The 23,492-nt window shown below is 44.3% G+C and overlaps 1 protein-coding gene and 1 long non-coding RNA gene across 6 annotated transcripts in view; one reads left to right on the forward strand and one right to left on the reverse strand.

Annotated features, from left to right (window-relative positions):
* Positions 1 to 9,518, forward strand: part of mllt10 (MLLT10 histone lysine methyltransferase DOT1L cofactor) — a 55,765-nt gene extending 46,247 nt beyond the window's left edge. For 2 of the 4 annotated variants that reach the window (XM_015955347.3, XM_015955350.3), the window contains 10 exons: positions 1 to 111; positions 2,484 to 2,601; positions 5,095 to 5,170; positions 6,079 to 6,266; positions 7,023 to 7,169; positions 7,268 to 7,326; positions 7,420 to 7,694; positions 7,819 to 7,839; positions 8,855 to 8,945; positions 9,033 to 9,518. The exon at positions 1 to 111 is cut by the window's left edge and continues 50 nt beyond it. In XM_015955347.3, the coding sequence (XP_015810833.3) occupies positions 1 to 111; positions 2,484 to 2,601; positions 5,095 to 5,170; positions 6,079 to 6,266; positions 7,023 to 7,169; positions 7,268 to 7,326; positions 7,420 to 7,694; positions 7,819 to 7,839; positions 8,855 to 8,945; positions 9,033 to 9,299 (1,353 nt within the window). In that variant the 3' untranslated portion in view covers positions 9,300 to 9,518. The remainder of the gene's footprint in view (positions 112 to 2,483; positions 2,602 to 5,094; positions 5,171 to 6,078; positions 6,267 to 7,022; positions 7,170 to 7,267; positions 7,327 to 7,419; positions 7,695 to 7,818; positions 7,840 to 8,854; positions 8,946 to 9,032) is intronic. The other 2 variants (XM_015955348.3, XM_015955349.3) reach the window with 2 other exon arrangements.
* Positions 9,519 to 18,260: 8,742 nt separating this feature from the next.
* Positions 18,261 to 20,632, reverse strand: LOC129167084 (uncharacterized). Of its 2 annotated transcripts, XR_008565917.2 has the most exons (3): positions 20,415 to 20,632; positions 18,869 to 18,995; positions 18,261 to 18,371 (listed from the first exon to the last, which is right to left on the reverse strand). It is a non-coding gene; the product is annotated as an uncharacterized lncRNA (long non-coding RNA). The 2 variants fall into 2 exon arrangements; XR_011521163.1 differs by having other exon boundaries at positions 18,869 to 20,632.
* Positions 20,633 to 23,492: the final 2,860 nt, after the last annotated feature.

Genomic DNA, 23,492 nt, shown 5'->3' on the forward strand with positions numbered 1-23,492 from the left:
ATGGGCGGGGCAAGTTCCGAGTTGTCACAGCAACAGCAGCCCACACCTTCCCTGGCCCCTCCCTCTCCGTTCACAGCCACCGCACCTCTCAGCAGCACGGCCTCCGCACACGTGAGTCCCAACAAGCCACCTGACCACTGCAACACACTCCATCTCTCTCTCTCTCTCTCTCTCTCTCTCTCTCTCTCTCTCTCTCTTTCTCACTCTCTCTCTCTCTTTTGTGTCTGCCTTCATTCGGCGAACCCCGTCTCTCACATCTCCAAACTCGAGAGCAGATAAAACGTGTGAATACAAATAAACTAAAGCTCAGCAATTAAACATCTTCTTCAGCTCCATTATTAATCCTCTGCTGGTTAATTATCTGTGAAATGAGTGTGTGTGTGTGTGTGTGTGTGTGTGTGTGTGTGTGTGTGTGTGTGTGTGTGTGTGTGTGTGTGTGTGTGTGTGTGTGTGAGAGAGAGCGCGTGCTGACCTTGTGCATCTATAGCTGAATTCTGGGTGCACCTGTGGAGGGTCTGCCTCGATTTATTGGAGGAACAAAACAAAAAAATCTTCGATGGTGTTCTCCAAATGTGCCGTTAAGTTCTGTTAACCCTCGAGAACAAGGTTATAATATTATGGGATGCCTGGCTGCTAATTAATGCGTACTTTTGGGGTGTAAACAGATAAAAATTCAATCATCCTACAGGGAAAAATCATTCAGGCACCAGGGTAAAGAAAACCACCAAACCAAGGCTGTGTGTTGTAGCAGAATGCACACCCTGTTCTATTTAATATATCTTAATGTGAAGAGCAGATAAAACACACACACTCGCACACACACACACACACTTTGACCAGATCTTTTATCCTCCACAAGCTCAAGTGTCTAAAATCAAGGCTGCATAAGATGAAACGTTAGAAATATTTGTGGAAAACGACGAACCTCATGTATAAAAGCTGCTGTTCACCAGTGTGATTGAATTATTTAAGAGTAAGATTTCCACTCTTCCTCTTGGACACTTTAATCATTTCTGGCGCGTTTTCCAGCGTCTTATGTAAGCTAACGTCTAGTTTTCAGGTCATCGGGTCAAACCTGAGCTGCTCTGTTTTAAAGGAACAGAATAAAATTCATCCTCCTCCTCCTCAGCTGACCGTGGTGTTTAATGGTTTGTAACCTCCCAGAACGCCATCTTCATTTGTCTCCACCGCTCTTTTATTTTTCTCACACACTCTTTCCCTCACCCTTGACCTGCCTCCCGTTCGTCCACATCCATTTCTATCTTTGCCCCGTCCTGTTGTCCTGTGATGTAACCACATCTGACAAGCTCAACAGTAGGGATGGAGAGATGGAGTGTGTGTGTGTGCGCGCGCGTGCATGTGTGTACACGTGTGCACGTGCATAAAAATTGTCATTTATTTTCAGTATTTTATTATTTCTTATTTCCACTTGTTCTAGTGTTTTATTTTAGCGCTCCATGACACGCATTCTGCTTTTCAAAATAAAATGAAATCCTTTAAAGTTCAGGTGAATATTTGATTTAAAATTTTATCCATGTTCTTTAATTACTTTTAACATTTTTATTGTTGTTGTTGGATCTTTTTACTTGCGGTTAGCAGCATTTAAAAAACAAATAGTATTTGTGATGTTGATCGAACGTTTCTGACATTAAGGTGACCATGAACGCTCGTAGAGGTCTACATGTGTCAGAGGAGAGTGCAGAGTCATGGAAGTTTCATCTGTTTTCCGCAGAGTCAGTCAGCCATTTTGTTCCTGTAGATGGAGCGGATTCCCCCTCCTGATGCTCCGCCCCCACCCACCCCTCACACCGTGGCCCTTATTTGGGAAATGCCTTAATTGGATTAAACTCTATGCATCAGAAACACTTTGTCAGCATGTCAGCGTACTGTCGGGGCGCCGAGGCAGTCGGAGCCTCATGTGTGCAACCCAGTAATGAGCTGCTGCTTCATTGTGTGCTTGCTTATTTATTTATTTATTTATTTATTTATTTATTTATTTATTTATTTATTTATTTATTTATTTATTTCACATGGAAATGACGGTGAAGTGTCCCAGCTTCATATCTGGGTTTTAATTGGGAAATCATTCTAAACCTAAAAATCTTTCTCTCCTTTTTTGAGGCGTTCTCTGCGAAGCTTCAGCTTTCATGTGTTTAAAAATAGCTGTTGACGCTTTTCTTCCATTACTGAGCCTGATGAAAATGCTTTTGTGTTTGTGTAGTAAACTTGTAGATAGTTACGTAATTTAGATTAATCGTGTCACAGGTAATTTCTCAAATCTATGATTTTGTGCCATGCATGGCGGGGTGTAAGTTTGGTTTAGTTCTGGTCAGAATTTACACACTTTTTATTATTTAACAATACAAATAATTAAATTATAAACTGTAAAATTACAATGCTCTTCTCTGACTTAAACAAGTGAATAAAATCCATAGTAAGATGTGGCACGTGTGTGTGTGTGTGTGTGTGTGTTCCGTCCTCAGGTGGGTGCCCTGCCGGGCTCAGCGTTCAACTTGGGCCCTCCACACATGTTCGGCAACAGGCTGAACCCCAACTCCTCTATGGCGGCTCTCATCGCTCAGTCTGAGGCCACACCAGCAGGTACAACCTAGTTTTGTGTGTGTGTGTGTGTGTGTGTGTGTGTGTGTGTGTGTGTGTGTGTGTGTGTGTGTGTGTGTGTGTGTGTGTGTGTGTGTGTGTGTGTGTGTAAAGAATAAGAGAAGAAGATAATGGATGGGTCACGCCCCTTGATCCCGCAGAAGGGTCAGGGGTCAATGATGGTCATAAGCTCCTCCCACCATGCTTACACAGCTCTGTCACATCCTTCTGGCTTGTTCGTTCAGTGTTTAACTGTGTGTGTGTGTGTGTGTGTGTGTGTGTGTGTGTGTGTGTGTGTGTGTGTGTGTGTGTGTGTGTGTGTGTGTGTGTGTGTGTGTGTGTGTGTGTGTGTGTGTGTGTGTGTCTAGTTCAGTGTGTTAGAAGAAGCAGAACAGACTGTCAGGGACTCATGATAGGTGGCAAGAAAGTTTCTGTGTGTGTGTGTGTGTGTCTGGTACGGAGTAGCTGATGAGAGAGTAAGGAGTGACTTTAGCTTCCTGATAGAAGACATCTGGTTGGCCAGAGAGCCGAGAAGAGAGGGAATAAAGAGGGAAGAGGAGGAAGTGGTTCCTGCTGTCAGTCAGCAGTCATCAGAGCCAGATCCACTCTGACCTGCAGGTCAGGTCACTAATCAGGCTCTGTGATGGGGCCACAGGGGTATGTGTGTGTGAGCGTGTGTGACTGTGTTTAATCCTAATGTGCATTTTGTTAAAGTAAATAAAAATTATTTCAGTTTTCGGTTTGTGGAACACTGGAAATTTTTGCTAATTATTTTAAAGTTTTGTGTTAAACATAAAATACATTTTCTAATGGTAAAAGCTACATTTTATATCTCATTTATTCTCTAGAGCTGCACCAATTCTGGATTTTAAGACCGATTCAGATCTGAAACAGACTCATTTAGTCAGATTTTCCTTAAAAAGTGAAAAAAATAATCTGGATAAATGTTAAAATTATTATGTATAAAATATATAAACCTACATTATATATTATATGTATTGTTTTAGGAGAAAGTTCTGTTTTATTGTTTATCTTTGCACTTGATGGTGTAACTGGAAAAATGGAGGATTTTTTTCTGCTTTAAAAATCTGACATCCAGTATAATTTTTCATCACCTAAATAATTTGTCCATTAGCATAAAATCGTGTTTAGGGTTATCCCGCCTGGGAATTTAACTTAAAGCTGCGCATCTTTATGTTGGCCATGTTTTATTGATTCTTCGATTTAACCCGATCATGGCTGCAGCTGCGGTCATGTGGAGCGTTTGTAGAGGATTCAGAAGTTTAGTTTGGCGGCTGCTGGGGGTCGTGCGAGGTGTGTGTGTGTGTGTTTGCATGTAGCATGTTTATTTTGGCAGCCGTTGCTCGTTGCTTTCGAGTGACTAGAGGGAGGTGTCGGGACGGAAAGGGTTACGGCAGGAAAATTAAAAGGAATTGGAAAAATGAAGGAAATGAAGTAGTGACCTGGTGGGGGGGTGACCGTCTTAAGTAGAGGGGAGTTTGTGTGAGTGCATAAATGTAAAAAGTGTGTGTACATGTGTGATTCATTACTCTCAGCGAGGAAAATGAAAAGAAGCATCTGGCCAGGGGCCCAGAGGGAGGAGAGAGCGAGAGGGAGAAGCCGTCTGAATGGAGGCTCGTGTGTGAGATTAAAAAACCGGTTCTGAAGTTGGATTACAGAACATTTAGCTTCTGATGAGAGAGAACGCATCAGAATACTTTAGTTTCTATCAGCCGGAACCAGGAGAAGGTCCCCAAACTAAAATAAACCGGAGTTTTACATCCTCACTGAGAGAAAAGTGTTCAACAACCAACTAGATCAGACAGAATCTGGTGTTTCTGATCGTCCACAGATTTTCCTCTAAAATTCATTTTCTCAGCAAAACAAATAAAATTCCTATTGATTTAGAAAAGGTTTTCCTGTTTAACCTCCTGAGACTCGAATTTGTATTTTCTGTGATTTAAAAGAAAACACAATTCTAGCTTTTTAGTCGATTCTCATAAACGGGATCAAATATTACTTGGATGAAAATAAATTTAAATAAAAATGTTGACAAATTTCTGAAACACATTATCTTGGTAAATATCAAGTCTCTCTAAATAATGAAAAAGGTTTAAGTTAAAGTGCCAGAGGCCAGACACGGGGTCTCAGGAGGTTAGGCGAAGGAAATCTTGTTCTGTGCTTTTCATGTTGAAGATGGTCGCGTGATGTCAGAATGGACTCGGAACAAAAGGAGGGACTGAACACATTTTTCTGCATTAAAAATATCATGAATGAATGTTTTTGTTTTTCTTCATCAGAATTGAGACAAAATGACGTCCTGCAAACATTTTAATGCACAAAGTGGCTTTGATGTCAGACGTTTCACTGTTTTCTTTGTGTGTGTGTGTGTGTGTGTGTGTGTGTGTGTGTGTGTGTGTGTGTGTGTGTGTGTGTGTGTGTGTGTGTGTGTGTGTGCGTGTGTGCGTGTGCGTGCGTGCGTGCGTGCGTGTGCAGATCAGGATGTGGGAGACAGCAGCAGCGGCGGATCTCAAGGCTTCTCCATCAGAGCTTCTCCCAAGACCACCCCGCGGTGAATACACACTCTCTCACTCTCCGATGCCCTCCCACCCCTCCCTCATCATTTACATTCCTCACTGCCCCCTCATCCCCCCTTTTCTCCTGCCTTTCCCCTCGCCGGCCCCTCGGCTCCGCTCTCTTCCTCTCTCTCCTCACACACACACACACACACACACACACTCACATTCCCTCGTTGGCGGCGTTTGCCCCTACAGGCGATTTTCTCTCTCCTGACCAACCCAGGCTGGTTCTGTAGGAGGTAGCCATCCTTCAGGTCCAGTTGGACTCTCTTCTCTCCTGATCTAGTTTAAGTCTTGAGTTTCGGCTTCACTTGGGAATATTTGCATGGATTCTCCAGGATGGGAGCATTGATCAGAAACATTTTTGTTTGTCTTCTACTTTTTTGGAGCGTGTGATTCCTTTAGACAAGGTTGGTAAGTTATTTATTGGTCAAATTAGTTTAATAAATAATGATATTTTATACTGAATGTGGCTCGGCCATCCTTGATACTAGTTTATATATTTTAAGGCTAAAATCCTCCTCTTTAGGAACCGTTTAATCCTCGGGCAGCCATGTTGTTGACTTTAAAAGCCTTTATTCACGTCCCCTCTCCGCTCCTGATGTCCCTCGTCTCTCCTCTTTCACACCCAACAGATTGTCTCAACCACCAGGATTTATCGCATCAGGACGTTGCACTCCCCTCGCTGTCTCTCCGCGTCCCGTTTCTCCCTCCCTCTCCTCGCTGTCCTCCGGCTCTCACACGCAGACAGAAAGCCTGGCCCCTTTTCATTAGCGGCCACTGTAACAACAAATTGATGTAGTTTTATAGCCAGCAGTGTCTATGTTTGTCTGACATTTATGTTGGGTCGTTAATCTCCCTATTGACCTCTCCATCCCTCTCTCTCTCCCCCTCCGTTCAGCTCGCCCATTGGTGGCCTGCAGATCCGCTATGACTCCTCAGGGTCGTTGCCGGGGTTGGGGGTGCTCGGAGGCGGAGGCGGAGGCGGCGAGACGCTGCCCCCGGTGGCCACCAGCATCGAGCAGCTCCTGGAGAGGCAGTGGAACGAGGGGCAGAGCTTCCTGCTGCAGCACGGAGCGCAGGGAGACGGTGAGTGGACACTTCCTGGCCGTGCCACCTGGCTTTTTCTCTTTCAGTGGTTTTATCCGTCATTGTTCCACCTGCCAATATCTATCCATCATCCGCTTATCTCGACATCCCTTCTGGGATCAATGAATCCAAAATGAAAAATGAAGCGACGGCTGCCCAGTTGTTAGAAAGGCCGTCCTTCAGCTGGATCAGGCTGACTGAAATGTCCTCCCTCGTGTCTCATCTTGTCCTTGAGCTCTGGACTAAATCTGAGTGAGCACTGGGGGGCAGTGGCAGCTTATGCTGACCTTTGACCTCCCTGTGGAATATTTCAGAGGATGCTTGGACAGAAGGTGTGTGGAGGCGGAGCTGATGGATGATTAGTGTAGATTTGTGGGTGATGGTGGCACAGGAGTTAAGTGCTCGCCCCGTAATCGGAAGGTTGCAGGTTCGAGCCCCGCTCAGTCTGTCGCTGTGTCCTTGGGCAAGACACTTAACCCATGTTGCCTGCTGGTGGTGGTTGGAGGGACCGATGGCGCTGTGGCTACATCGTAGCTCATCACCATCTGTGTGTGAATGTGTGTGTGAATGGGTGTGTGAATGGGTGAATGACTGATTGTGTTGTAAAGCGCTTTGGGGTGTTCCAGGACTCTAGAAGGCGCTATATCAAATACAGGCCATTTACCATTTAGTCTCCTCACTAGTGAATAAGCGCGTCCTGTAGCTAACTTTTATAGTAAACGTGTGAAAATGGGATGTGTTTCTGACCTCCATCAGTTGTGGGGATGTTGAAGAGTCTCCACCAGCTGCAGGAGGAGAACAGGAGGCTGGAGGAGCAGATCAACACTCTCACCATGAAGAAGGAGAGGCTCCAGCTTCTCAGCGCTCAGTTGTCCGTGCCTTTCACCTCCACCGTCTCCTCCGGTAAGCACGCCAACAAGTTCAGATCTCGAGGTGCAAAAAAGGTTTGAAGCTTCCACTTTTACTTCAGAGGAGTTTAAACACGAGCTGTTTCTGTGCAGCAGATGTAAAGGGAGCCCAGCCTGGAGGTTCAGACTCTTCTTTACCTGTAGCAGCTCAGGTGAGGACTCCGTTTCCCACCTCATCACCGACTCATGACTCGCTTCAATAGTTAAGATTCACTGAAGCAAACGTCTGTCATGATTCTCTTCAGGACACGGCATCATGTGGCGGTCACAGCAGCAGCGGCTCCACCTCTTCGCTCTCCGCCTCTCCCTCTGTCTCCCAGAGTCCGCCTCAGCCGGCGCTTAACGGCGTTGCCACGGCGGCTGGTCTGGGTGGCGTGGCGGGGCTGATAGGAGCTCTGGGGGCGGGGAACACTCTGGGAATAGGGGGGATCGTTGGAGCGTTGAACGGCGTGATCCAGACTCCAGCGGGCACCGCCAGCCCTCACACGCATTCTACAGGAGCGGCGCCCGTCAGTAGCAGGTAACCAATCAGCCTATCTCACAATTCTTCTATTTCCAGTGCAGAAGTCATCAGAAGCAGAACTGAAGTTCATAAACCTTTGTCTTCTCCTTTTATCTCTTTTTGCTGCCATGTTGGATTCTAGCTCAGCAGCTAGTAAGAACAGGTGAGACGGGTCTGCAGAACCTCCGATGCTGAGCGGGACCGTGCACATAGTTTATGGTCATTTCTGGAAATCAGAATAACAATGAGCATGTGTGCGTGTATATGTGTGTGTGCGCGTGTGTGTGTGTGTGCATGTGTGTGTGCATTGCTTCATCAATAGGTTGGGCCGTGTTCCATTGTAAAATCATTGAAGCTCTAATTACATGATACCAGTTTCACGATCTGCTGAAACAGCCTTTAGAAACTCATCACTGATTTTAGTTTAGGGCGTTTTAGGGGGTTCTAAATGATTTCAGCCCTGATATTTTATATCTCCTCCTCAGCTGCTGCTCCAGCAGGTGGCGCTGGTTCAGGAGATGAAACAAACGATATAATTTGTGGCACACGCCGCTTTGTTTTTTCTTTTTTCCGGACTATAAATAGCAAAAATGTGTCCACACAGCTGAATTGTTCAGGCCATTGACATCTGTCATGTCATTCGCCGTGTCCGCCATATTTATTTTCTTTCAGGGCGCTCATTTTCTCTGACGTTACCTAAAGTAAGAGGCTACAGTTGCATTAGCATTAGCTGTTAGCGGTCCGGCTACTACTTTACCATGTGTGCATCTCCATTCCAGCCACATGATTGGTCCAATGCGGAGCGACTCTAGTATTGAAGCTAGCTGATAGGCTAAAATTTTTATTGTCTGGCCCTATTCAAAGCTTCTTGCTGCCCTTCTTAAACATTAGGTGTTGCTATGGCGATAACCGCTGCAGGAGTGGCAGCAGAAGAAGAGTTTAGATAAAGGAAGACCCTTCATTATCATGTGTGATCAAGTGTATTATATATGGATCTTTACTAGAGTATTTAGTAATGGTATAAGGAATAATGTTTTGTGATATTGGAGTTTATTTAATAATCTTTTCACCTACTAAACCTTCGTTTATGAGGTCCATTTTTGTTTTTCCACTCGTTTTCTTGTCCTCTTCTGTTGATGTTTGTGTTACTCATCCTGAACGTTTTTCTGTCTCATCAGCACCACACAACTGGGCCTGCTGTCTGAGCAGCAGAGACTCCTCCTGCAGCAGCAGCAGCTCCAGCAGCTGCTGTCCTCGCAGCCCTCAGCGGTACAGCACACACACACACACACACACACACACACACACACCTCCGAACCGCTGTGTTCATTAACTACTTCTCCCTTTCCCACGCAGGACCAGCAGCAGCAGGCGTTGTTCTACCGGCTGATGCAGCAGCATCAGGACCTCCATCAGCTTCAGTCCCTCTCCTCCTCCACCCAGCTCCCCTCCTCTCAGCTGCCCATCAACAACCTGCTGCCCGCTGCTCAGAGCCAAGGCACCATCACAGCCAACCCCTTCCTGTCGCTGCAGCACGCACACACCGACACGCTCGGCCCAGGAGCGCAGAAGCCTCGGCTCGCCGAGAAAGCCGTGGGCGTCATGGGCCAGGAGAAGACATGACCGAGCAGGCTCGTTTGTTTATTGATTTTGATTTTTTTTTTCACTAAAATAATTATACAGAGCTTTTCTATCAGCCTGTTGGTCAACTTCAGATCATCGGCTGGAGAGAAGTCCATCTTTCTGCTGGATCCTTCTTTCCACACGTGCAAAAAATCTGAGAATATAAGAATTGATGTTTTACAGCCACTATTTGAGCCAGCTGGGGCTGTTTTTGCAGCATTTCCTGGTTACAACCCTAAATCCTGTTTGTACTATTTATTCCAAACTAACTTAGTTTGTTTTTAACTTTTGGGCTGCTTCTGTTCCATATTTTATTTAATGTTCTTGTCAGTAACTGTTTACTAGTGTCATCATGTAGCACTGGTGTGTGTTGTGTGTTTAAGTCAACTACCCAGATATTTTTTTATTATGTTTTAAGTCTAGTTCTGCTTTTTTTTTGGTCATCGTGCTGATGTTTTATGTTTGAGTTCCTCTTTAGTTGAGATGATCAAGTCCCTGGTTTGTGTCGTCGTTCTGCTCTCCGTTGCTTCTCTCTCAGGGGCCTCAGCTGAACCCGAGCTGCAAACAGACAATAAAAACGCAACAGCAGTACATGAATGGATAAATAAATCTATTTAAAAACAAACAAGCATCCAGTTCTGTGGAACAGCACTGAACACAAGCAGATGTGCGTTTGACAGCCGTCTCACAGCGGCCCCCCCAGGGGAGTTTTGGGTCAGGATTGTGAAAAAGTTCTACACGTGTGTGCGTGTGCGTGTGTGTGTGTCCCCTTCGTCAATGAAGCAAGCCCCATACGGTCACCGCAGAAGCCTTGTTCTTTCTCTCGCTGTCTCTTCCCGGGCCAGATACCGGAGGGGCCGCCCCCACCCCGCTGCACCTACCTCGACAACAGGACCTAAAAGGCCGACCGCAGCGGCCGCTTATAACCCACCACAGTCTGGACCGGCCAATCAGGGTCCGAACCCAAAGTGCCTGAGGCCAAACGGAGGAGGGGGAAGGAGGCGGGGCTTAGCTGCATAACTCCAGACAAACACCCTGCCGTCAGGCTGGACTTGCTGTCTCTTTTTCATAATAAAACTCTGAAACAGTTTTTTATTTATCTGAAGCGCATGTCTAACGGGGATGAGATGGGCTCTAGTTTAAAAGCGATTCAGCTTCATTTTGTACTACTGTGGACTGTTCCTTTGTTTTCCCTCACTCGGTCTAACTTTGCTGTAAATCCTTTCTAATCGTGTTCAGAAGCTCTGAGCTATTTAACAGTAGGCTGATTGGGCGGGGCTGTGTATATGTGTGGGGGAGGGCACCGTTTTTACCTCGGTAAGTGTACATACAGCGTTCTGATTGGTGTACATAGGTGATCGTGAGTGGCCGTGCTGGTGTGAACAGACGCTTTAGGACCAGACAAAGACTGGGCACACAAAAGTATTAATTTATTTTTCTATGTGCAGGGACTTTGTGTTTCTTTTCCTTTTTGAAGTTTTGCACCAGTCTGTTGATGGTTTTATAATCTGGGCACCATGGTCTAATTTGTTTGTTTGGGTCCTTTTTGTACAAGTGGAAAATATTGTGGGAGAGGGAATCTGACGTATTTAAAATAAAAAAATAAACACTCGGATTAAGAAATATAGCTGGAAGTGTCTGTTGTTGTATTTAAGCATAAAAACACTGATTTTACCTGCTTTTCAAAGTAAAACTCAATTTGTAACAAATATTTTCAAAAGCACACAATGTAGATGTTTTTATAATTGAAGTTATTCATACTGAATGGTAGTTTGGTAACCGAGCCAAAGAGACTCTTGACATCACTAATATTTTGAAATTTAGTAGTTTAACATTTATTTAGTAGTTTATTATTTATTCTATGTTGGATTTTTTCTGTTAAAGAAAAAGGTTAAATTTTTCCTCTGAAAATACTAAATCTTTGGAATTTAATCGTTTATTTGGGGAAAAGTCAGAGCTCTCATCAGATTGTTTCCAGTTTATTAACGAACAGCTCAGCTGTTTGAACTTTCTGCAAAATAAAATCATTCTGAGCTGTTTTAAAGAACAGTTACACGTTAGCTACATGAGTGTAACCCTTTTTATGCAGCAGCAGGATGGTTTAAAGGTGTGTGTGTGTGTGTGTGTGTGTGGTGGAGGCTCCATCATGCTACATCCATGTTCTGGTAATTAAAGGCTCACTTTCACAAATAACTTGGAGTTTTCTGCCTACCTCCCTCTCTCCCTCCCCCATTCTCCTCTCTTTACCCAAACACTTGCCCCCCCCCCCCCCTCTCTCTCTCTCCCTTCCTCAGCCCTGTCAATCAAAGCTGAGCTGTTTAAACAGCAAACCCCCCATCACTCCTCACCTCCTCCTGCCTCCCCCACTCGGGACCTTCCACCACAGAACTGACTCCCTTCTCCTCTCTCTCTCTCTCTCTCTCTCTCTCTCTCTCTCTCTCTCTCTCTCACACACACACACGCACACACACACTCTGGGCAGAACTGCTGTGTCCATCGATCACACTCTCCTTTTCTCCCTCTCTCTTTAGAGACCCTAAGGGGTGGGAGGGCCTAACAGCTGATGGAGGACCCCCCTGTGCTGTCCCTCCAGGTGCCTGATGGGACCTAGCAGATAGCAGGAGGGGTAAACCTGGATAATCAGACAGATTTCTGCACATTGAGGCTTCAGTCGATGAGGAATTCTCAGCAGAGAAAACAATTCTGACAATTTGGGGTAACGAATTGGTTATTTTAGAAAAGAATTTTGCAGTCTTAGCTTGAGTTGAAGCTGTTTTAATCTGTGCATGTTAGTAAAAATCACTGTGTGTTTTCTCCACACTCGTTACAGCCAAGCAGCTGAATCCAAGCCACAATCAAAAGTTCACCACCTGTAATTCCTGCACAGGTTCCTACATATGTTTGTTGATTCAATGATTTAATTAGGCCTCACCCATGGAGAGGGACAGCAATAAAGCTGAAGAGAGAGAGGAGCTCTGGTGCAATAAACCATTAGCAGAGCAGTCGCTGGTGTGTACAGTAATGCAGTGTAAATCATCACAGAGTAGCTGCCATTAAGCGGCTTAATCCTGGCCAGGAACTGGCAGTCAGCTGCCAGGGGCCCTGATCCGGTGCCGAGTGGAACCAGATCCGGCAGGCCGAGGTGTTTAAGGCTGTCAGTGCAGGGGACGAGGAAGGGTGCAGCTAAGGAGATTCCCAGAGTATTGTGTGTGTGTGTGTGTGTGTGTGTGTGTGTGTGTGTGTGTCCTGTATGGGCAATGCAAAGCAGCAGAATCCCATTTTTTTACGTCAGACAGCTTGATTTGCTTGGAGCTCAAACACAACCTCTTACCATGATGAAAAAATATTCTGTTTTAGTTATAATGTAAAATATGTCTTCTCCGATATTTTTTTTTTGTTTATATAAAACGACCTGTGGTGCTGTTTATGTTATGATTGATCTTTTTTCAAACAATTAAAATAAACACATAATATTATCTATAAATAGACATTCGGATTTAATCCTGTAATGGCCTCATATACTAACTTGTGACAACAAAATAATTTAATAATAATAATAATATAGGATTGTATTTATGGTTTAGTAATATGTTTTTAAAAGAGTTGAGGTTTGAAATTTCAAAAATTATTTTCAATTATTGAAGAAAAAATATAAAAAGGCTAATAAATGTTATATATATATATATATATATATATATATATATATATATATATATATATATATATATATATATATATATATATATATATATATATATATATATATATACGTACGTACGTACGTACGTACGTGTGTGTGTGTGTGTGTGTGTGTGTGTGTGTGTGTGTGTGTGTGTGTGTGTGTGTGTGTGTGTGTGTGTGTGTGTGTGTGGAGGAGGAGTTTAGCGCGAGACCCGGAGATTCAGCGGCTCGCGAGCCACTCTCCTGCCGAGCCGAGTGAGCAGCCGCGCGGCCACTCAGCCTCTCGCGCCGCTGCTTCCAGGCTCTCGCCAGCCGAGCATCTAGGAGCTCCGAAAACCGCAAAAAATTATAAATGAAAGTAATGAAAACAGACGAAGCGTTTGGCTTCAGCCGAGCATAAAAGTGAGCGGTGAAAAGAAAAGTGATTTAGTGGTTTTCTGCGCGCTGCTTTTCCCCCTCTGAGGAGGGAAATGCAGCTCCGCTCACACCGCCTCCATTCGCGGCTTCTCAGGCGCAATTTCGCACAAATGTCACAATAGCTCGCTCAAAGATTTGCACCCCACACTGCACTTATTTGCATTTACAAATTCCACTCAAAATTATTTGGTAAATTATGGTTTTATTATCTTTTACAGCCATTAATAATTACCTATCAGACCATTAAGGGACGCGCAGTTGTTTATTTTTGTTGTGTCTTGACCTTTAGACCTTCGCCCACTGGCTAGCCCCTACAGGAATGTGCTGGGTGCAGCTCTTTTCTGTTTGTTGTAAAGTTGATCTGTTATTTTTACTTCAGGACTATTTTATTCTAACAAACTGAGCACATTTTTTATAATTCACATAGATGTGGAGATTTGTCACGAAACCTGAGAAATAATAAAAAATAAATAGGCCTGTACTTAAAAAAAGTCCCATAAAATACCTGGACTAAAAATAAAATTGAAAATCATCCTTTATTTCCACTTCCTGTATTTTCTTGTGAGTGTGAAAGGGCTGTGGGTGAGGAATGAAACACCATTAGGAGGACAGGTGGTGCTGGCAGAGATGGATGTAATCTCGCAGGATTATAATGAATGTCACGGGATATAGATCTGAGATGAGATCTGGTTTGATCATCAGGTAAAAATAGATCAGTCACCAGCAGATCATTACTGATAATTACTTTCAAATGGTCCGCTATGTGAGGGGTGGAGGTGGTGGCGGGGGTCTTTGGTGCCTTCTCTGGACGGTGATGGCAGGCCGAGGGAATTTCATGTGCCATATATGATAATTACATAAAGAACGATGGAGTCCAACTGAGGTGCATCATTAATTAATCCTTATATTGTCATTGTTGATGGGTGAGAAATGTGATTTTTGCTAGGTGTAAAGCTGCTTTCACGGGGCTCTGAGTAACTTGCTCAAGGACGCAGGATTTGATGGTAAAGAAAAGCTCCCCCTCGAGACGAGATGTTGAAATCGGAGCAGCAGAAGTTGGACAAACAGCCTGCAATCAGGATAAATTAGAGAACAACGGGCAAGTAAAGAGAGCTGGGATTTGTCCAGCAGCAACAGCTGCTAAATGGTATGGACCCGAGCCGCTGCAGAATGGTACAGGCCAGTGTGTGCGTGTGTGTGTGCGTGCGTGCGTGCATGCGTGTGTGCATGCGTGTGTGTGTGCGAGAGAGACTCCCGCCCCTGTTCCTCCACCTATCAGAAAACCTCATTTATTATGCAGACTGGAAACCCTCACTCCAGTGTGTGTGTGTGTGTGTGTGCGTGTGCGTGTGCGTGTGCGTGCTTCTGTAAGCATCACCCACCTCCCTCTCTTTCATTTCCACACACACACACTCCTGAATATGCAGCAGAAGCAATGGGCCGTAGGACGTGTGACGGCTGCAGAGAGTTGTGTGTTTCGTGTTGTTTCAGCTGCAATAATTGTTTGAAATACAATGCCAATAAAACTGCCGAGGCTTTCCACATGTGCCATGTATTTTTCTTGGGAAACACATCTGTCTGCTTGCCTGTGTTCACGTTCTTGCTCTTTAAAGAGGTGAACAGCGAGCTCGGCCTGCTTGTACTGAAACAGCTGCAGACCCGACGTCTGAATTAGTGGAAATAAAAACCAGAACTTGGTTTGTGAGGTCAATTTAACCCGACTCATGTCGACTTTTCTTTCTCCCCAGGAGATAATATTCATCAGTATTTACCACAAACATCCTTTTTCTGATCCTGCACTCACATTTCACAATAATCTGAAGTAAAATAGTTTTTGTTCTTATTAGATATGTCTCAGTTATTTTCAAAAAAATCTAAAGAAACATCTTTCTTTCCTCATCAATTTAACTCTTCCCTGAGCCACACCCCTTTACTTCCTGTTATGTATGATTATTTTGACTCGAGCAAAACCCAAAAATCAAGAAGTTTTGTTTAACATCAGTGCAGAAAAGCTGCTTTTTCTTTTTGTGAAAAGAAGACATGAGTCCAAAATTACACCTGAAAATGTAATCTTATGATAACGTGGGTTCTCGTCAAAAGCCTAAGGAAAAATGTCAGCACCTTCCTTAGACATCAACCTTTACGCGGCGCATTCATTTATTGATTTGTTCCTAAAAACAACAAGTGTGCTTTGAAATTTCTACCCAGGACATTTAAAGAAAAATGTCGCATCCAGGGGCGGTTCTAAAAGGTGTCCAGGGCGGGCCAGTGCCACCCTGACAACACCTTCTGTGACTCCCTGCTGAGGGCGGAGCCTAAGCGTGAATTATTTTGGATTTCTTTGTGATAATTTAGCCAAACACAAGCTATGGAACCAAGGCATGGGAATTCATTTATTTGACGTTGAAAACAGACGCTGCGACAAATACGTGTTGTCACTGAGATAAATAACTAAGATATAAAAGTATTTTTTGCAAAATAACTATTTTTGAAACTTGCTGAAAACCTGTTGTATCTACAGTAACTTTCATTGAATTGTTGTTTCTAAAATTGGAAAAATCTAAAAACAATATTTTAAGGTTTCCTTACAAATATGCCTCTCTAACAGAGCGGGACTAACCCCAACCCTAACGTTGTCTAGAACCTACCCTGGTCAAATCATCAGTAAATCTCTATAAATGATGTGAAACTTTTCTTCATTTTCAACTGAAGCTTTCACAGTTAAAGGATTTGATTGTAAAAGACTGTGATAAAAAGAATAAGAAGGTTTTCTGCAGTTTCTTGAATCGAGTTGCATCGTAGGGTCAAGAACACTCAAATTACTCAACATATTTATTAATGGCAGCACACAAAAACCCCATTAGATCACAGTAACACAGAAACAAGGCTCAATAATAAATCCATAATCGTATAAGAGTCTAACACAACTACAAACCCATCTCTGGGAGCTACTTCCTCATGTTGGGCTGTAGTGTTTTCCACCGGTCCAAACTGTTAACATGCATTAGTGGAACAATTATAAAAGCTGAGGTCTAATCTTTTAAATGTCCCAGGGTAACGCTGGAAAAGGCCAGAGGAGACGAGGAGAGGGGGGGATGACAGAGGGATAAAGGGAGGAAAAGGGAGGAGAGAAACTCAATCTAAAGCACCAGGTGCACCTTTTGTCGCCATAATCTCCCAGCCCTCGAGACGGCGTTTGCACTGGCCAACATATACAGCCTTTCATATGTACACATGCTGCTTTTTTTGACTGGGGGGGGGGGGGGGGGGATTTGAGTCCGGGACCTGGTTCTGGTCATATGTAAAGGGGACTCGAAGGTCAGAGCGCAGCCCGACGCAGGAGGTGTAAGTGCATTTGGTTGCAGGAAATCAACAGCAGGGAACCTTTCACGGCTTTTATACACGATTTGTACGTTATAGAGCTGTATAGTCTTGTTTCCTGTTGTTAAAATGAAAGTTTTGTTCATGCATTGTTACGTCACACAAGTCGACTGCTCAAGAAGAATGTCAGTGTTTAAAAGTTGAGTATGCACCAAAAATAGCTGCTGAAATACTTAATTGTAAACAGTTTGAACTCATTGCAAAGTCGATGCTGGTAATTTGCGTTCTTGAACATTCACCGCCATGCATTCACACAGCTCAAATCGTTGCTTTTAGTTCATTTAGATTTTTTTCCCAAGCAGCACTTTTAAAATTGCTTCTGGCACCTGAAACATGACCGTACATGACTTCATTAGACATACAAATGCTTCTCATAAACGTTTGCATGATTGTTTTTTTATTATTGGAACATAATGTTTAAAAAGACTGAATCCGAAGGTGTGAATGAGTTCTCTGTGCGAGAACGAGGCACCAACACGCCGCCGTTGTGAACGTATCGATGCCTGTCAATCAGCTTATAACATCGCCCGGCGAAAACAAAGACCTGCCTGTGTTGTTGTTGTTGTTGTTGTGCATCTACAAGCTTGAATGGCTGAAAACCTTGAACTGCACACACACATGCACACACACTCTGGAATAACATTACAGACTGCAATAATCAATGGCCTCTATACCACGGTGAATTTAAGCAGGCCTGGCGCCCCTTGTCCACAATCCCTCACCCGTCATTGTTTAAGCTCGACCCTTAAACTCCTGCAAAGCCTCGAGTGGGGACGAAGCCAAGGACGGAGTGGGCTCATTGTGATTTAATCTCTCCCTGCCTCACTGCAGCTAGAACAAACATCAAATATGGCCTCCTTATCAGGTCAGTCTGGCTCTGTCTATCACCAATCAATATCTCCTGCTCTGTGTGTGCGTTTGTATTCTTGCATGGCTGCATTAGTGAGGTCTGTTGGATATTTTTGATCGGTGAGGTCCCCATTTTTTAAGCGGTTTGTAAATACAGACTTGATTTTGGGGTTTAAGATTAAAATCCGATACGAGTCGGTGTTAGACACTTAAATGTGACAGTTAGAGCTCAGAGAACGCCGTTAGTTAGAGAAGAAGGTCAGAGAGAAATGCCACGTGTGTGTGTGTGTGAGTGCGTGCGCGTGTGCGTGTGTGGGTGAAACAAGTCTCAGGGGCGGTGCTAACTGAGGTCAAAGATCATGTATAACCCTCCACTCTGGAATGACAGATGTGGCCTGAGGAAAACAGAGATAAAAGAAAGATGACAGCAAAATAAAAAAATAAAAAACTAAGAGGAGATTTCCAACAGTCGCTTGTGTTCCTACGACAGATCAGAAAAACACAGGAACTGTTTGGATTGCTTTTGTTGTCTGTGGCAGGTATGAGATCGCCTCAGGCGCTCCACGGAGCAGCTCACCCGAACACCAGCTCAAAGGACGGGAGGCTCCAGACCACCAGGCCGGTTAATTTCTATAAAAATGTATTTATTTTCACCAGGTAGGTCCCCCTGATACACTATCTCTTTGTCTAGAATAGTTATGTGGAAGTGTGAAAACCAGAGTCAGAAGGCCTGTAGGTAGACACCTGTCAAAGAAAAACGACAATTCAATAAGTGAAATTATGCATCAAATATTTATTTAAAGAGCAAGTCACCCCCTACCAGAGTCTAACTCCACTCCCACTTCATGTTCAAAAAATGCAACAAATGCTGTTGCCTGGCAGACCGAGAGGGCGGAGCCGCTAACAAATACACACACAGGCTCACCACAGCATTGTGACATCATAATGTACCAGTTTACATCATAGCATACCTCTTAGCCAATAGCGGTGGCAGGTTTAAATTCAAATACAGTGCAGAGTTTTTACCTGACAATGGCACAACACTGACAGTTTTAGGCAGAATATTTAAATTTTAACTAAGATTCACTGAAGTGCCAAATTATTGACTACACGTGTCTGCAGCACGATTAGACACTCGTTTATTTAGTTTATCAGGGGAAAAAAGTTGATTTGGGGGTGACTTGCTCTTTAAGAAATATATAAAAACATCCAAAAGTCAAAAAATTTGAACATTTATTCACCCGTGAGTGAAGGAGTACAAAATACGGAGCAACCGTTGACAGAAACGACGGGAAATGTAGGTTTAGAGATGATGACCGCATGAAGAGGTGGAGAAGAATGGACACATTTTTCCGTGTCATGAAGACTCTGAAATATATAAACACATTAGTAAACACACTATTGGTACATGAGTGTTATGGTGGCAGGATACCACAGAGCAGCACTACGCCCTCTGCTGTCCTGGCGGGGAATAGCTCCGCTGCCTGAACAGAAGGTCGAATGTGATAACCTTTCCGACACTCCGTGTGCGTCTCTCCGTTGCGGAGCTCACGGAGAAGTGTAAATCAGGCATACGGCCAGCCTGTTGTTGTACTGGCCTTGGTAGTCCAGGTTAAAGTAACCGGCCTGGCACTTTAACCACTATCTAGTCTGAATCCTACAAAGCTATAGTCGCTATAGACACGTATCATAGTGACCAAAGGCGGCAGGTTTCAGATCAGACACTAGCTTCTGAGAGAGGAGCAGGACACCTGACGCATCTTGCTTCCATTGACACTTTACAGGATTTTCAAAATAAAGCAGAAAATGTGCAGCTGAAACAGGAAAATGCATGACCGCAGCCAAAACAGGTTTGTTTGTTTTCATGAGGAAATAACAATGTGGATTTTCCATTATGCAGCCCCTTTAAATAAGAAATTAATCACAAGTGATGGAAACAAACACTAAAAGAGGCCGTTTGTGCAGCCTGTTTGGGAACCGAGCCAATCTGTTCCGTAGCCATCCGTAGGCCTTTGACCGCCACATTCACCAAACACAAACAAGATGATGCATTAATCCGTGTGAAGGTCTTTCTCTTCCGGATCAATTTTCATAGCAGAGAAGGTATGCATATGCTTCAAAAGGGGGGTCCTGGGGTGATATCACACTGCCTCCATTCACCGTCACGTGGCTCAATAGAGCTGCAGAATTCTGCAGGAGCTCCAGCAATGGCTGCTGGAGATGGATGAAGGAGAGACGGAGAGCGAGGGGGGCAATCCTTTGTTCTGTCAAGGACTTAACACAATCAGAGTGTACAGTGTGTCAGTAGCGCACAGGCATATATCAACTTCAATCTCTTTTTAATGAAAAATCCTGCCCTCTCTAATATGTGCAAATTAACCTCTTCTCCTCCTCCCTCCCTCCCCCGTTCCTGCCGTTTCCCCACCTCTTTCTCTACCTCACAAAGGTCTCTGAAGCTCCCTCCGCTGTTGTTCCTGTCATTCTTTTCTGCTCTTTTGCTTCACTTTCACCGGCGTCTCCCCATCTCGGTCTGTCAACAGAGAGGAGCGAGACTCCTGCTTTCCATTAGCTTGTTGCTTTAGTCACCCGGCCCCACGCTGCACAGCAATTATCCAGATCAGTTAGTTGTAAAAAAAAAATCAGTAAAAAGCAAAAACAGAAAAACAACTGTCCAGCAGCAGCATTAAAATCCCCCCCCCCCCTCCCCCAGTCCTCGTCTACTCTTTTTGCTTTTCATCTGGCTCTCTCTCTGCTCCAACACCCGCTCGCACCCGATCATGCTATTACCCTGATTATCCTGATGAGCTGGTCAGATCCTCGCCTTCTCATTCTGCCCATGCTGATTGTAATTTAGAAATTACGCCTAATGAGGAATTTTTAAAAACATGGCCACCACTCTGGGCTGCCAGCTCCACGCCGTTCCCTGGTCTAATGGATTTCCTGGTATGGAATCCATTTCTCCCCCCCTTTCCGCCCTGCAGGGGGTCTAGCTTGCCAAGTCCTCCCCTCCCTCCCTCCCTCCTTAAACCTCCCCCCAACTCCTGCACCTCCTCCTCTCCCAGCCTCCTCAACTCAACTAATTGGGGGCGACTGGTTTTAGTGAAAAGGAGTCATAATCACTGTTTCTGCAGCTAATTTGTGCAGGATCTGCTCACAGAACAAGGAAGTGATTGAATTTACTTTTGTTAATCTGAAAAGTTCTTCTTTCATGGAGATGTTCTTAATAAATTACATGACAGGTAGCACGACAAACGCAGAAATAAACTCATTTCTGGAGCATATGTGATTGATTTAAAGTATGCAGATGCTTTGTCAAACACTTTTGATTTCACAAATGAAAAGCGTCTTTTTAGAAAGAATCAAAGGCCCAAAAGGATGCTACACATCAAATGGATTGCAGTTTTACGCAGACACCTGTACGGTGTGTGTTTGCGTGAGTTATTTCTCAGAGATGGCGGGGCTAACCAACACGCTGACACGCAGCCACACATGCAAATCAAAGCCATCAACAGCTTGTGATGAAGTGAGATGTCGCAGCATAAACAGAGTGTGTCGTTACCATGGAAGCCACTTTCACCTCGCGGGGCCGAGAGACAGGAAGCACAAAGAGCCTCGGAGACGGGGAGCGAGCGACAGGAAAACAGAAACAGACAGACTGTTACAAGCTCCCCTTCAGCAGCGTGTAATAGCTTTTCAAAGCCTTTCCTGAGCTCTTTAACCTGCTTCCTCTTCTTGGGAAATAAACACTTTATTTGTGGAGTGAGTGTTGGAGAGAAGGGAAAGTTAATTGAAGTGCGTTTTTAACGTGTAATTGAACGTACACAACTTTAATAGCTTTGAGAAAGTGACAAAGGGAAACACAAGGCGGCTGCTGGGGGGAAGGATTTTTGAAGCATCGCCCATGTTTCTTTTGTTCTAGTTTGGTTTCTACGGTCTTAAAAACCATCTTTCTGTGCAGGCAGAATAACACACAGCCACCACCGCCAACAAAAAGGTCACACACACTAATCTTTCATTGGAGCATCTTTGCTTTTGATTTGGACATGCATTCTGCAATCTCAGGGTTTGTTTGCATTCATTTTTACCACAATCTTACATTTATGATGGGAAAATCTGAACATTATGCAAAGCTATCCAAAAGTTCATCAATGGGGTTGAGGTCCAGACTCATTGGGGACTGAACCAACAACATGAGCCGTCTTTCCTCTAAAAAGTGACCAGGAGATGCGATGACTCAGGGCTTTTGGTTGTTGTGTCTAAAAAATTAACCCTTTCAGGACTTTGCTAAGACGTTAGCAAATCGCGACTGCTTCAGGAGTGAGTGACGTCACTGATCAGCGCCAAAAGGCATCCACGGACATTGATAACAGTTTTATTCTGTCAAATTACGCCGTAATTTAATCCATTCAGGGGACAGGGAGAGCTGCTTTGTGACGTAAAAAGCGTTTAGTCCAGAAGTACCTTTGGTTTTTACAGTGCTCTTTGAGACCTCAAAACACTGAATAACAACGTTGTTGGGGGACTTTTGCCACATTTTTCTGTGTTGGGAGTTTAAAGTAACACTAAATAGTTAAGCTAAGATCTCTTTGATCTTCGTGGTTGTTGAGTTGAGTGATTGTTGGTGGTCTTTAGTGGGAGCTCTTTGCCTCCTTTACGGCTCTTAGCTGCTATGCTAGCAGGTAGCTTTTTCAGTTCGCCAATCGCAGTGTTGGGAGTAACGCCGTTTAAATATAACGGCATTACTAACGGCGTTCTGTTTTAGGTAACGGAATAATCGAATTAATTACTCTTCCCACTGTTGCAACGCCGTTATGTTACTGGGGACCAGGGGCGGCGTTAGGCCCGGCTACTTGGGCTCAAGCCCCGAATGTTTTATGAAAAGCCCCGGATCTAAATCGTGGAAGTAACATGCAGTACCAAAGTCCAACAGAGAGGGAGCAGCTGGCAGTAGTTTGTATACAGCCTGCCTCAGCCTCCACCACTGAAGAAGAAACCCTTCAGCAGCCGGCTTCTTCTACACTCTCTGCCTGAAACGCATGAGTGAAGATGGACATAAAGACGTTTTTTAGACCAAAAGTACGGCGACAGAACCCCAACTTTGATGAGACTGATGTTGACTCAGGTTTGTGAGTCTTATTTGAAAATATTTGTTGTGCTGCTGGTTTGCCTAAAGTTAGCTTATCAGGTAAAGTTGTTGGAGGAAGAAAGGGAATATTTACTATCATCTCACACTAAACACTAACAGGAACAATACTCTGCCCTGAATATGCTTAATATGTAGCTTCAGATTAAAAATTATGTGGTACAAGACAAATATATATGATGTTGGCTAGTGCGTGTCACGTGTGTGTGTGTGTGTGTGTGTGTGTGTGTGTGTGTGCGTGTGCGTGTGCGTGTGCATGTGCGTGTGTGTGTGTGTGTGTGTGTGTGTGTGTGTGTGTGTGTGTGTGTGTTAAGCCCCGGATCTTCTTCAGTCCTAAATCTGCCCCTGCTGGGGACGGAAGGTTGTGCGTTACTATGTGCTTGTCGAACATTGAGCATCAGTGTGAGGCTTTCTGACCGCCACACTTCAGCTGCAGCCAAGGAGAGAGAGGTGTCGCTTACAAACACGATGATGATTGGCCGGGTGGGCGGAGACCCTCACTGTCTCAGTCGCTGCCTGCTGTAGACCCAACAGAGCAGTGATGGGAATAACGCCGTTTAAAATAACCGCGTTACTAAAAAAAATATTTCTTTCTGTAACGAGCAAACTAATTAATTACCGTCTTCTTTTAACAAAACAATTGTTTCTGTTACTGATAAGGAAATGCGTGCGTTAAGCAGCGCGGTGTGTCGAAGCTGTCATCAGCTGATCAGGAGCTAAAG

This window comes from Nothobranchius furzeri, chromosome 7 (genome assembly GCF_043380555.1).
Source record: "Nothobranchius furzeri strain GRZ-AD chromosome 7, NfurGRZ-RIMD1, whole genome shotgun sequence".
NCBI lineage: Eukaryota > Metazoa > Chordata > Actinopteri > Cyprinodontiformes > Nothobranchiidae > Nothobranchius > Nothobranchius furzeri.